Source organism: Rutilus rutilus (assembly GCF_951802725.1).
Source record: "Rutilus rutilus genome assembly, chromosome: 11".
Lineage (NCBI taxonomy): Eukaryota > Metazoa > Chordata > Actinopteri > Cypriniformes > Leuciscidae > Rutilus > Rutilus rutilus.
The window spans coordinates 12743922-12758804 of record NC_140216.1 but is presented as its reverse complement, the minus strand read 5'-3'; the positions used below and the strand labels follow the sequence as shown (position 1 = coordinate 12758804).

At 36.3% G+C, this 14883-nt stretch overlaps 1 protein-coding gene across 1 annotated transcript in view; it reads left to right on the top strand.

Moving 5' to 3' along the window:
* npr1a (natriuretic peptide receptor 1a) overlaps positions 1–13882 on the top strand; it is a 116154-nt gene extending 102272 nt beyond the window's left edge. The window contains exons 14-22 of the mRNA XM_084424018.1: positions 1292–1451; positions 1533–1688; positions 6290–6458; positions 6949–7095; positions 7929–8052; positions 8208–8276; positions 11116–11290; positions 11449–11547; positions 12770–13882. Coding sequence (XP_084280144.1) covers positions 1292–1451; positions 1533–1688; positions 6290–6458; positions 6949–7095; positions 7929–8052; positions 8208–8276; positions 11116–11290; positions 11449–11547; positions 12770–12921 — 1251 coding nt within the window. The 3' untranslated portion in view covers positions 12922–13882. The remainder of the gene's footprint in view (positions 1–1291; positions 1452–1532; positions 1689–6289; positions 6459–6948; positions 7096–7928; positions 8053–8207; positions 8277–11115; positions 11291–11448; positions 11548–12769) is intronic.
* Positions 13883–14883: the final 1001 nt, after the last annotated feature.

Here is a 14883-nt window from a genome sequence, read left to right as displayed (position 1 = left end):
TTTTTATCAGCAACCAATCGTGAAAGTAAAAGGACTGAATGCGCAATCTCATTGGCTGATGATAAATCTTTAAAGCCCGTTTTCTCAAAATGACTTTTCTCTCATAGTCCAAGTCCGAAATCTCCACTTCAGTAGCACCTATATACACCAAACTTTCCAGTCTTGTACCTAGTTATATTATGAAGACATTTACAGAGGGATTTGTAAATATATTATTCCTAGCCTGATTTATATAACATTTTATTCCAAAAAACATGGTGAAAATCATTTTTTTAAGGCTATTGACAGTATTTTCTGATTTACAGGATAACAAAAGTAGATATCCATAAATCCCTCTGTAATTTTTTTCCCAATTTAACCTGGCTTTATCCAATACTCAGATTTAGTATTGGATACTTAAAATATATGCAAATTAGCGCATATTTAATTCGATATGGCCTAATTTGCATATTTAAACATTAAATTACAGAAAACTTGTAATACATTTTTTTCTCATCTTAATGTAGGTAATCAACTGGGAAAGTTTCATGGTGATATCTGCTAGTTAAAAATGTTACCCTATTCACCTGTAGCGTCTCGCCTTAAACGGTTCGTTCACCCAAACATTTTAATTCTGTCATCAGTTACTCACCCTCATGTTGTTCCATCCCATTAGTGTTTCGTTCATCTTTGGAACACGAATCTCTGTTTTCGAAGAGATAAATCTATCTCGAAGATCTGAATTTCTGTTCCTCCATTGACAGCTACACAACTACCACTTTGACAAAAAAATTCATAAAGAGATCGTAAAACTAATCCATATGAATCGAGCGATTTAGTCTAAATTGGTAGTTGTGTAGCTGTCAATCGAGGGATAGAAATCTCTCAGATTCCATTACAAATATCTTAATTTGTGTTCTGAAGATTAACGAAAGTCTTACGAGTTTAGAACGACATTAGGGTGAGTAATTAATGACAGAATTTTCATTTTTGGGTGAACTATCCCTTTAATCTCAGAGGGAGAAGGAAAGGGAAAGATGTCATGCTGTTTTAATGTTTCTATGAATCTACAGCAAAATGCTTTACATATTTTAAAATACTGTTCTTGGTTTGACATTATGCAGTGGTGAGACGTGTGTAATTTGAAAGGGTTTATGAGGATGTCACTTCCCTGACTGGCAAATTATGACTCCAGAAAGCGTTATTGCAGTTGCAAAGGAGTCTTTAATTAATATTTTCGTGGTGCGGTGTTGGTAAATACGATGGATGCTGTCAGATGTCTTTGTAAGAGTGTCATCTTTTCACCACTCAGGGAATGGCGTTCCTCCACAACAGCGTCATTGTCTCTCATGGCAACCTGAAGTCTTCCAACTGCGTGGTGGACAGCCGCTTCGTGCTGAAGATCACAGATTATGGTCTGGAAAGTTTCCGCAAGGAGAACAACTTAGAGGATCTGCACGCTTTCTATGCACGTGAGTACCATGGCAACACGTACGTAGATATAGAATGCATGCGTGTGGAGAAGCCCGTAATATCAATGTTTGCATATGTAGGCCAGCTGTGGACGGCCCCAGAGCTTCTGCGTGCCGACAACCCCCCTGCATGTGGAACACAAAAGAGTGACGTCTACAGCTTTGGTATCATCCTGCAGGAACTCGCCCTGCTGAAGGGTGTCTTCTACCTGGAAGGTCCCTGTCTCAGCCCCAAAGGTCAGAGCTCACACATAATACTGTACAGGTATAATCAACATGTTATTACTGTGTCCAGATCTATTAATTTATTCAAAAGTACATTCAAATGTAATGCATAAATACAATGATGTGAATACACCTCTTCAGGCATGTTCTTAATTTCTGAATTAAAGTTCATTTAGATTTTTTTGATAGGCTTAAAGTCAGAAATATCAGGGTGATACAACTGTCCTGATATCATATTTTAGAAATGTAATGTGCTGCGACTCCCCAAATTAATGATATTTAATTAATTTAATCAATATATACACTATATATAAAATAACGTAACTGACATATTCAAAACCATATGATACCAGCCAGTGTTATTTTAATAATTATATACTATTATAGTGTTTATTTATTTTTTAATTAACTTTTATTGATAGTTTTCATTTTAATTTGTTTTTATAACAATTTGTGTAATTCTTTGTCATTTCAGTTTAAGTTTTAGTTTCATTTTTATACAAAAATGTATACAGTTTCATGTTAGATGCCAATGCAACATTTCTAATTTTTAAGTTTCATGTGATATTTATTGTTTGATTTTATTTCATCAATATTTTAATGACTGAAATTATTTTTAAAAGTTTTAGTTTTCATTTTAGTCAACAAGTTAGTAACACTGAAAACCAACATGAATACAAAGAGTACATTTCTTAGAACTTGGTATGTTACACTTTATTTAAAAAAAATGTTTTCCTATTCTTTATCATAGACACTCTTATTTATCAGCCAATGCTGGCTTTGCTGAATTTTCATATTGGAATTTTCCATTTTAGCAACAGACTCTAAAAAGTGCCGTTTAATCACTGTTTAATCCCTAGAGAAGCATAAAAGAGACATACATTTTATTTCATGCTTTCAAGAGAAGTTTTTATTTGTGAATATGAATATTGCAGCATTCCACTCACAAGAATGGTTAAGCCATTATGCAGGTGAGAGTGCTTTCTCGTTTAGCTCTTTGATGTGAATCAAAACAGCATTAAATAAAATGTGTTAATAAGACACAGATTATGCAGCTAATTACACTGATAACACTTTGTGTTATGTCATTTTTCCATTCCATGTCATCTGTGTGTCTACATTCACCTCACCTCTCTCTCTCTCTCTCTCTCTCTCTCTCACTCTCTCTCACTCACTCACTTTGTGAGCAAGATGAAAATAACTTTCCAAAAGTCAAAGTCCAATTTGCCAAAGCATTAGTAATAGAGTCCTAAGGGCCCTATCTTGCACCCAGCGCAATTGACTTTGTACACCGACGCATGTATCATTCCTATTTTGCACCTGCGCAAAGCGGACTTTTCCCTCCACAGACGCACGTCGGTAAACTAGGAAATACACTTGCGCTCCCCGGGGCGGTTCAGCGCAAAGAGGAGGCGTGTTCCGGCGCAAACGTTCCCTCATGCTATTTTACAGGTTTAGAAAACAATTCCACCACTGACCGAAAAAAAACAGTTTAAAGTCAGTGGCGCATGTTATTCATATGTTATTTTAAGGGCGCATGCTTGGCCTTAATCAATGTAGCGTGTGCACAACGCGCATACACTTTGATTCTCTCATCTACACACAGACGCAGCAGTTATTTTTGCAAATCATACATTATTACGATAGATAGATAGATAGACATTTTATTATAAAAGCTTACATCTAGCTTACACATTTACCCAAATTATCATACGCCTGTTTAACCGAAGTTAATTTGGGTGTGTTTCTCCATCCCCAACGTCCCTGACGAGAACGTCAGTCTCCTCGGCCTTGAACCGCTCCTGTCGTGCGCCTGGCAAATCCGCCGTTATAGTAGGAATCCGCTATAGAACAAGTGCGCCTGCTCTTAAAGGGAATGTGAGATGTCGCTCTGATTGGTTTATTTCACGTTACGCCCAAACCACACCTATGAATAATGAAGCTACTTCAGACCAACCCCTTTTAGATTTGCGCCAGGCGCAAGAGTCATTTATCCCGCCGGGAAAATAGCAACAGCGCCAAGACCCGCCCACAAAGTTACTTGCGCTTTGCGCTTTGACACTTGTGTTTCAGATCGTTAAAATAGGGCCCAAAAAGTCTTTGCACACTTAAAGCTGCATTCAGTAACTTCGGGATTTCTTCGCTGTATTCTCGCTTTTTGCTCGCAGGTTTCTCTCTAGAGCTCCCCCGCAGCTTCGGAATAGATATTTGACAACACTGTTGTAAAAACTCGTTGGCTATTCTCAGACACCAGAGGCTAGTAGATCAACGAACATCAAAGCAGATGGGATATTCTTTAAAACGCCTTCTTCATTCAGGTTCGAACAGCGTGAGGGAGCGCAATAATGACGGCATTTTAGCAGATTTCTTTTGGCCGTAAAGCAATCGTTTACATCGCGAGACCTGATATCACGCGAGACTTCCTGACGCGGCGGCCCGCCGCCCCAAAGTTGCAAGTGCGTATTTTCCGCTCACGGGCACCAGGGGGGTGCGAAACGACCACCATTCAACCCGAAATAAGTAATATAACCATTCCAATGACTCCGAAGCTGTTCAGTTAAGGTAAAAAAAGTTACTTAGTTCACCTTTAAAATATCAAATCAAGTGCCATTTATTTTAAAGGTAACAGGTAACACCAGTACACTTAGGTTTTAAATAAAACACCAGTTGATTAAAAGTCATTGTAAAAATGGCTCAGGAAAGTTAAGTTGGTTCTGAGAAAGGTTTGAGTAGAATTTTTACAAATGACACTTGTTTTGAAATCTTTTTATTAATTTATTTTTTACTGCAATGACATTCAGAAATGTCTAAGTGTTCAGTATGCCAATATATACACACACTCAAATAAATACTTGCAATAGAGATATTGTTTATAAATTATGCTGCATTTAAAAGTTTAGAAGTGTCCTGGTCACTTTCAGCTGTGACAGTAACTGTCTCCGCTGCTTGCTTTATTTTGTGTGTTTTGGGATGGGAAGCCTATGTTCTGTTATGTTCTGTGTCTTATTTACATTCTATCAGTGTCAGTATTGCTTATGTAGGTGGTGGGTGGTGGAAACATGGACACAAACACACATTCACATAAACTTGGCGATGTCACCCATACTCATAAACGGATCACCGCACACATGCCAGTCGCTGCATTAAAGAAAGACAACAAAACATTAGCGGCATATCTGGAGCAGCGCCAGCTCACCATGAGAACAAAGGGATTCAAAGACATCAGTGAGAGAATGACAGAGACACTGGTATTGACAGTTTGCACAGAGTGATAGATAGATAGATAGATGGATGGATGGATGGATGGACGGATGGATGGATGGATGGATGGATGGATGGATGGATGGATGGATGGATTCTATAGGGAACATTGGCAATAGTTGACAATTTAAGACATCAATAAATAATTAAATGTATTAAAGCCACAATGTTTAAATTTCTGTACTACTATCTGTTTGTTTGAGGCCATATTTACACATAGCCGGGTATTTAGAGAAACGAATATTTCTCCCCCTCCGTTTTCAAAAATAACATCGTGCACACAACATCGTTTTCAAAAAAGTTGTCGTTTACATCAACCCGCATAAATACACCGTCGAGCAACATCATAATTATGCCAAACCTATGGGCGGCAGTGTAGGGAGAAGGATAAAGCCATGCAAGCCAATCAGAATCCTCAAAATCGACAACAAGGAATAGCACGAGCGACTTCCAGTTCCTTTCAAAACAACAGACATGGCGCGAGATTCGTTTGTGCGGACAGACAGCGAAGCAAATGCAAACAGGCCAAAACCGTTTGCACAAAAGTAAAAATGAGTACCACCTTAACAGCATCCATGATCAAATAGCAGCCAAACAAACTCTAAACATAGGGCGCTCACATGACGTAAGCGTTTTCTGGCGCATAATGTGACGTTTGAGAACCTAAAACCCCGTTTCTCCCAGTTGACACGGCAACACATAACCGGCGTTTTCAGAAATCTCCACTTTGGCCGGAGTTTTTAGAAATAATCGTTTTCTTGGATAAAAACGGCGTTTTCGTGTAAATGACAGGCCAAAACGCAGGGAAATATCTGCGTTTTCCCATCGTGTAAACGGGGCCTGAGTGCCAAAATGTGTGAGTGAGTTTGAGACGGGACTATGTGCTTGATGAACAATGGCAAACAGAGTGGTGGAAACTCGTTTGGAAACTAGTAGAACCACACTTGTGTATAAATAAGCTACAGCCGCTTTGCAAGCGGTTCATCCAATCGTATTTTAGAGCCAGCTATGCACTTAAAGGTCCACGAATAAAGATAAAGGAGCAGTGAGACAGGAAGGTCCTGTCATCATTACTCGCATTGATTGCTGTGAAGACATTTGTTAAGTCCAAGGTCTTCTCAAAACCTGTGAATGACACTTTCATCTCTTTTACTCTGTCTGTCTCTGTCTCTCTTTTTCTCACACCAGCAGGGAGTCCGATCACTCTCGCTGTTTTTCTGTGAAATTTGATATGCTAACTCTATTTTCTAATCTATGCATGTTATTTCCTGTGATAGAGAGTTATGTAACTCATTGTCAGGAGAATGTTTATTTACATGTTCCTCCTTTGCTGTCTGTAATTTCTGTTTCAGAGATCATAGAGCGTGTGGTGGAGGGCCGGTGGCCGTACCTGCGTCCGCTGCTGTGTCCTCAGAGCCACAGCGATGAGATGGGACAGCTGATGCAGCGCTGCTGGTCTGAAGACGTCAACGAGAGGCCAGACTTCAGCCAGATTAAAGTACTGCTCCGCAAGAATAACCGGTACCTGAAACACAAATCATCTCATGAACAAGTGACTTGACAAATTGACCAAATAGCAGACTCTGGGTTGAAATTTGTATGCCTAATGTCATGTGTATAGTTTCAGTCAATGTAACTGGTCACTGTTTATTGTTAAACTTTTCATAATTTTAATTTTATTCATTTAATGAATTTTTAAAAGCACTCTTATATAATATATAGTCTCTTAATTAATATGAGGCAATACAAAACTTCGAATGCTTTATTATTATTATTCAGTTCATCTACATAAACTCTTATCGGTAGTCAATCAAATTAAAATATTTATATTTCTTAATATGTTTATTGATTAATATACTTTAATAATCATTATATACGAAATTAACTTTGTGTATTATGGGTGTTAATTTTTATGTATTTATTTATTTATTTTTGTGGAAATCTGCATGCACTGCCTATGCTGCAGTAATCAGACACACATTCACATCTCTTGTCTCTGTTTTGGCCTCAGTGGATTTGGTTCCAACATCCTGGATAACCTCTTGTCCCGTATGGAGCTGTATGCCAATAACCTGGAGGAGTTGGTGGAGGAGAGGACGCAGGCGTACCATGAGGAGAAACGTAAAGCTGAAACTCTGCTCTATCAGATCCTCCCACAGTAAGTCCCACACATATCTTTCATATTTATAAATGATTTTTATTCTTGTTTATTTCTGCTTTTTGTTTTGGAAGCACTACCAACACCTGATGTGATTCTTTCGTTTGAACTGATTCTTCAGATCAGTATGATTTTTTAGGGTAATTTATGCTTTTATGCATCAAGGATGCATTTAATTAATTAAAAGTTGCATTACATGCATTTATAATATTACAAAAGATTTCTGTTTCAAATAAATACTGTTCTTTTCCTGAATCCTGAAAAATATGTATCATGGTTTCTACAAAAACTTTAAGCAGCACAACTGTTTTCAACATTAATAATAATCAATTAGAAATGTTTCATGAACAGCAAATCAGTATATTAGAATGATTCCTGATTGATCATGTGACACTGAACACTGGAGTAGTGATGCTGAAATTTCACTAAAATGCATTCTAAAATATTATACAATAGAAAACAGTTGTTATAAATTGTAATAATATTTTGCAATATTACTGTTTTTACTGTATTTTTGATCATACAAATGTGAGCTTAGGAGACTTCTTTCAAAAACATTCAAATATTTTACCGACCCAATACTTTTGATCGGTTGTGTTTGTAAAAAATGTGAGATGTGTAATTCTAATGCAACATTTATTCACAAAACCTGGTTCTTTTAAATGATTCATTTAAAGTGATGTGGACATATTTTATAAAACATAAAAAAGAGCACATGCAACTGTAGTGGGGTCTAAAAGTCTGAATCCACAAGGCATCTTTTTTTGCCAATTGAAATCATTTTCTCTCTGGCATGAGGCCGTGTCTCATTGTGTGTGCATTTTTTGTTTCAGCTCAGTGGCTGAGCAGCTGAAGCGAGGTGAGTTGGTGCAGGCAGAAGCTTTTGACTCTGTCACCATCTACTTCAGTGACATTGTGGGCTTCACCGCATTATCAGCTGAGAGCACACCAATGCAGGTAAGAAAACCTCCAGCAGTGGGTATAATTCAGTAAACACTCCTCAAAGAGACCCACGGAAATAATGATATGCTAATTTTGTAGTTTACTGCGACAATCATGAGTGCAGTATTGAGTTAAAACAGTATCTATTTGTCGATTTGTACATCCCACAGGTGGTGACGCTGCTGAATGATCTCTACACTTGCTTTGATGCAATCATCGACAATTTTGATGTGTACAAGGTAATTCCAGAGAGTCATTACATTCAGCATTTGTTCAACAACATGAGCGCTTGATTAGTTTAAGTGGCTGAGATGCATCTCACAATCAGTGAGCCGACCCTTGTAAAAAAAGTAGAATACTTTTGTATACTTTTACTTATTATGGAAATAATATACTTTAAAGGAATATACTTAAAGTTGCGACCGACTTTACTTCAGTATTGTAATGTATTTTTTCTGAGTGAAAATAGAGGGTGTGGCTTGTTTTTTTCCACTGGGAATTGATTGGATCTAGAAAAGTAGGTTCCATTCACCTCGATGTCAAAGCAGACTGACATTTGAAGGTGATGTCTACTGACGTCATCAGAGAAGGAAGGCCATATTGATTAAATATTACAACGTCTGTGTGTGTGTGTGTGTGTGTGTGTGTGTGTGTGTGTGTGTGTGTGTGTGTGTGTGCGTGTGTGTATTAACTTGCACGGATGAATTATTCACCACAAGACTAGTAATGTGCACTAACAAAATAAATAGGATTTGAATCAAATGTTTCATTGTTAAGTCCAATCTGAACAATGGTTTCAGGCACTTTATTACATGTTAGTTGCAATTAAATAAAAATGTTTTTGACCCACTTAAGTAGGACTTAAGTACATGTTTATATGTAATTTCATAATTACTTCTATTATATTTGAAATATGGTTCAAGTTTACTGTTTAATGTACTGGCAAACATTTTGGTAAATATACTTTAAACATACTTTAATTTCATTTATGTATAAGTTAGTAATTACATATCAGTAATTACATATATTTATAGTGATGAAATTGTAATTTAGTACATTTAAAATATATAAACTTTAAATGTAACATTGAATTGCACACTTACTTTATAAGGGCTTTAGTATGTTAGTCAGCGGCGGTTTCTTCATTAGGGCGATCGGGCGACGCACCACCAAAGTGTGAAAGGGACTTTCAATCACTATCTCATTCAACCACAGAGTTACGCTAGCAGTCACTCACTGTTGTTCTGCCTCTGGATATAGTCCAATCAGCGCCGAGTCACGTTCTGTGGAGTACCGCCTCTTTTTGGGCGATTTCACTCTGGCTGAGAATCGCCCAGAGTGTTCCCATAGACTTACATTCAAAGATTTTTTTTTTCGAACTGCAGGCACTGCAATGCATTCTCTATGGGTTCCGGGAGGGCTCGCACTAACGTGCTTTCGTCATCATACGTAACCTTAGCTTGTGCAGCGATTGGTGGAAACAAATGTACCTCTATTAGTATTTAGCCATAAGCTGAAGTGACATGCAATAATTTCCTCAGTGCATAATTTACATTTCACGGACATATTCTCCATCTGTAAATGTTAGAAAGTCCAGTTTGCTGTCATGAGTGGGCGAGCTTTCTGCAAGCTATACTTCCGTGAACGAGCGCCGCCGCGTGCATGCGCGCCGAACAGACGGAGCGCAATAGAATAGGAGCGCAATTATTCTGACTAAAATATACATTAGCACTAAATTATAAATATATTTAGCTAAAACATTTGTTGTTGAATATTTGTTGTTGTTGGTGAACATAAATGTGCTAGAGAATTTCAAACCTACATGTGTATTTTTATGATATTAGCTTTTTTTTTTTTTTTGGTTTAGTAAATTTAACTAGCCTACTTCTTTAAAAAACATTATTTTGTTTTTAGATTGTAATGTTGCAATGTTAGAATGTAATGTGATTTGACCCCTTTTTTGGATAGACTGCAGATAGACAGCAAGGTTACACTATGTTTGTTTTTATAACCTTCAATATAAACATTGTTTGTAGGACAATATCGATCAGGATATTAAATATAAAAAATTAAAAAATTAAATACAGGTTTTTTTTATTCAAATAGAAAAATAATAATTAAATACTCAGATTATACCATACATCGCCATTTAGCCCAAAAATTCAGATTTATTTGGCAATTGGCTATTTCCCAACCCTACCGGCTGAAGTTTTAGCTAAACTTTAGGCTAATGATAGCTACATTATCACTGTTAAATTGTTATTTATCAATTAGCCTACATTCAGTCCTGAATTAAAAATTCAGTTTGTTGTGCCCTCCCAAATTTTTTTAGCACCAGCCGCCACTGATGTTAGTCAACACATCGAAATAACTGTACTTCTTTAAAGGGTTAACTAACCCTAAACCAAACCCTATCCCTAATTATATAGTCCATGTTATAAGTACATGTTGTTTATTAATATTTCTGTTTTTATTTGTATAATTACAGTGTAAAATCTGGTAACACTTCATTTTAAAGTGTCCTTGTTCCACATTACGTGCAGTTACTATAGTAATTACTACAAATTGTGTATAATTACATGCAACTAACCCTAAACCTAACCCTATAGTAAGTATATGTAGTAAATTATTATTACTCAGTACTTAAATGCCTAATTAAACTGTAACACAGACTACTTAAAAAGTGGGTAGCACTTTATTTTACAATGTCCTTGTTGCATATGGTACATTTAGTCTCCATAGTAATTACTATAAATTAGGCATAATTACATGCAACTAACCCTAAACCAAACCTAATCCTAACCCTATAGGAAGTACACAGTTCATATACTCAGTACTTAAATATATAATTACACTGTAACAAGGACACCTTAAAATAAAGTGTAACCAAAAATCCTAATTAATTAAGTGTGTTAAAAACAAAATCATGAAAGCGTAATCTATTTAAGTACACATAAATGGCCTTTAATTTCATTATACTTTTAAGATTTGAAATACACTACATGTGCACATTCAGTAGGATCAAATGCACTTCTTATTTTACAAGGGTAATGATGTGTTTTTGTGTGGCGCCCCCAGGTGGAGACCATCGGCGATGCTTACATGGTGGTGTCGGGACTTCCTGTGAGGAACGGGAAACTGCATGCACGCGAGATTGCCCGCATGTCTCTTGCTCTGCTGGAGGCCGTTCACTCCTTTAGAATCCGCCACAGACCCAGCCAGCAGCTCCGCCTACGCATCGGCATCCACAGCGGTGAGGATCATGGGTCATGAAAGTGTTTAATAGAGTACCAGTAGAGCACAGAGCAGTCTAGCCCTCTCTGGGACGCATCTGTTTGTTCGTGACTGACTGTAATGGAGAAGTTTGACTGGCGGTTATATGTGTTTGGGTGTGTGTTTTCATGTGTCCAGGTCCTGTGTGTGCAGGGGTGGTTGGTTTGAAGATGCCTCGGTATTGTTTGTTTGGCGATACAGTCAACACATCTTCACGTATGGAATCCAATGGAGAAGGTGAGGTGCCTCCAGACTTTTAAAGGGGTGATATTCAACACTTCTGTTGTCCATTTAAGTCCATTTATTATGTTAGTGAAGGTTTTTCACTGCAGTATTTGTAATTTACACTATTGTAAAAAGTTGGGGGTCGGTAAGTTTTTTTTTTTTAAGTCTCTTATGCTCACCAAGACTGCATTATTTGTACTACTTTGAAATATTATTACAATTTAAAATAACTCTTTTCTATTATAAATTAAATTTATTATATTTTAAAATGTATATTCCTATGATGCAAACCTGAATTTTTAGCGTTAAATGATCCTTCAGAAAACATTCTAAAATGCTAATTTTTCTGCTCAAGAAACATTTCTTATTATTGTCAATGTTGTAAACAGTTGAGCTACTTAATATTTTTTGTGGAAACAGCCATAAATTTTTAGCAGTCTTTGATGAGGTTCAAAAGAACCGCATTTATTTAGAATAGAAATCTTTTGTAACATTATAAAGGTCTTTACTGTCACTTTTGATCAATTTAATGCATCTTTGATTAATAAAAGTAGTAATTTATTTAAAAAAAATTTTACTGACCCTAAACTTTTGAACAGTAGAGTGATTAAAATGATAATTTTGCACCCTCTTTCTGACAGATGGAATGGAACCCATTATTTACTACTGCATCTTTAAAAATGATGTATATAAATGATCTCTGTTATGATTGGTTAAGCTCACTGAATGTGAAAACCGGTTCTATTCGTTTATTCAGTTGAACTGATTAGGGATTTGTAAATCACTTTACAGAGTAAAACTGTGCAGTGGGGAGCCATAATGACCATATAAATACACAAAAATATAGTGATAAGTAACAGTATTATCCTGGGAAGAGCAATGACAATTTGAAAACCCATTCATCAAGTGGATGATGAATCCTTAAATAGCTGTTAATATTTACATATGTTTGGTCATATTGGTCATTTGGTTTTGGTCATTATTCAGCAAGGATCATTAAATTGACATTAAAAATGTCATTTCTTGTTTTTACTTATTTATTGTATGCACGTGTACTAATAGACTCATTTTTGCTTTTTAATTTATATAAATTGTAATTTATTATAATAAATTATAAACTGCATTTAGTTTGCTTGCAACTAAACAATATAATGATCCTTAGTTACAGTATTTAATTTGATGCAAACAATTTTTTTTTTAATAATCTACTGTGTACTTATACCTCTTCCATCAGCCCTGAAGATCCATGTGTCAGAAGCCACACGGGCCATACTGGAGGAATTCAACTGCTTCCAGCTGGAGCTCAGAGGGGATGTTGAGATGAAGGGAAAGGGACGGATGAGGACGTACTGGCTGCTAGGAGAGGTCGACTCCAACAATGCCTAAAAACTGACTGACTGAGAAAAAGAGCTACAAAACAAACACATCTAAACAAATACTGGGACAGTGTGGGACACTGCAACCCTTAACTGGGACGAAAGGATGAAAGACTAAACTCAGAGAGTAACGTTTCAAAACTGGGTCTTATTCATATTTCATCTCTCAAAGTTTCACGTTATGTCTTCATGGGAATCTCGCTATGACTGTTTTTGCCAAGTAAACTCAAAAAGAAAAAAACAATACTTGAGCAGAATGGTTTAGACAAATGGATGATGACATAACACACCATCAGATTGGTGACTGTTCAGCTGAATGTTTAAGCGCAGGACCTTCTGCTGGTGTGATATCATACCCGTCCGGGTCTTGTAAGAGTTTTGAATGTTGTTTTGTCGTGATAGGTCTTTGTCCAGATTTTTTAAAGCAGTCATCAGGAGTTGTTTGTTGTCGTTCATGTTTTTGGTCATACAGAGACACAGTGCTGTAGTCCCTGTATTTGTTTTGTTGTCGATTCCTCTGGGATGCAGTGATTCAGAGTTCAGTTCAAAACTCTTCCATCGGCCAAAACTGATCCAGAAGGGTTTGAACCACAGATTAAAGTTACGCACAAAAGAGAAATAATAATAAATGTCAAGTATAATGAAGAAAGCATAGAAATGTTCAATGATGGATTTTGTTCTCAGAGCTCACGACAACGATGTACTATAAACAGACAGGTTTTTCCTTTGTGTTTTTTTGCGTGCATACAACAACATTATCAAAATGATTCACGTTCACATGGATCCGTGAAAATGACTATTATTTGGCAGTAGTTGGCGATCTCACTTTGTGAAGAAACACTACGCGCCTATAGACTGAACACGTAAAACGCATGTACATGACATCACCGTTCCCACAAATATGCGCTTCTGTAGTTTACACTGAGACAATAACGTGTAAATGAATGGCCAAAACGCATACATGTAAAAAAGTTTTTCGTTTTTAGTTGAAATAGTGTTCCAGCTAAAACTAGCCCAGGGATGTTCTTGTGTTCATTTAATTGCAGGACTTACTTTCCCCTCAAAGTCAAAAAATGCCCACATTCAACTTCCGTAAAGTGACATTTCCAATAGGAACTTGATTTTATCCATCAAGACAGAATTTGGTCACTTTGACGTTATTGGTTAATATTATTTTTGCTGCATTTATGAAATCAGAGATTCCACTCTGATTCATTCATGTGCTTGGACTAAAAAATAATTTAATAAAGAATTTGATACTTTTATTCAGCAAGGGTGCATTAAATTGATCAAAATAACAGTAAAGACATTTTATCTTTTTTCAGGAAATCTTTTAAAATATGAATCCCGGTTTCAACAAAAATATTAATTAGAATCAATATTGATAATAATAAGAAATGTTTCTTGAGCAGCAAATCAGCATATTAGAATCTCTGAAGGATCATGTGACACTGAAGACTGGAGTAATCACTGGTGAAAATTCAGCTTCACAAGAATAAATGAAATTTTTATTATTACATTCATGTAAAAAATAGTTCACAATATTACTATTTTTATTGTATTTGTGATCAAATAAATGCTGCCTTGTTGAGCATAAGGGACTAAATCTTACTAGCCCCAAACCTTTGAACAGTATAGATTATGGCAAAATATGTAATTATGTCACCTCTGTATTCTCTTGCAAAATATTTAAGAACAAAGTATGTGACACACAGCTTTAATAAAATAAGACCAATAATGATGCAGACAGCTGAATGTGTAGACATTTGAAATGTGTACTTCCTTTAAGTCGAAGCTGCTGCCATTTTGATTGTTTTACCCAAAATCCAATGTTTCTAACTTGCAATTATGTGAACAACAAAGATGTGAATAGTTTAAAGTAGCTGGAAACTTAGAATTATGGTGATTCAACTGCATATTGTTACATTTTAATGGATTATGAAAACGGTCTTCAGAATGTGGATAAGAGCAG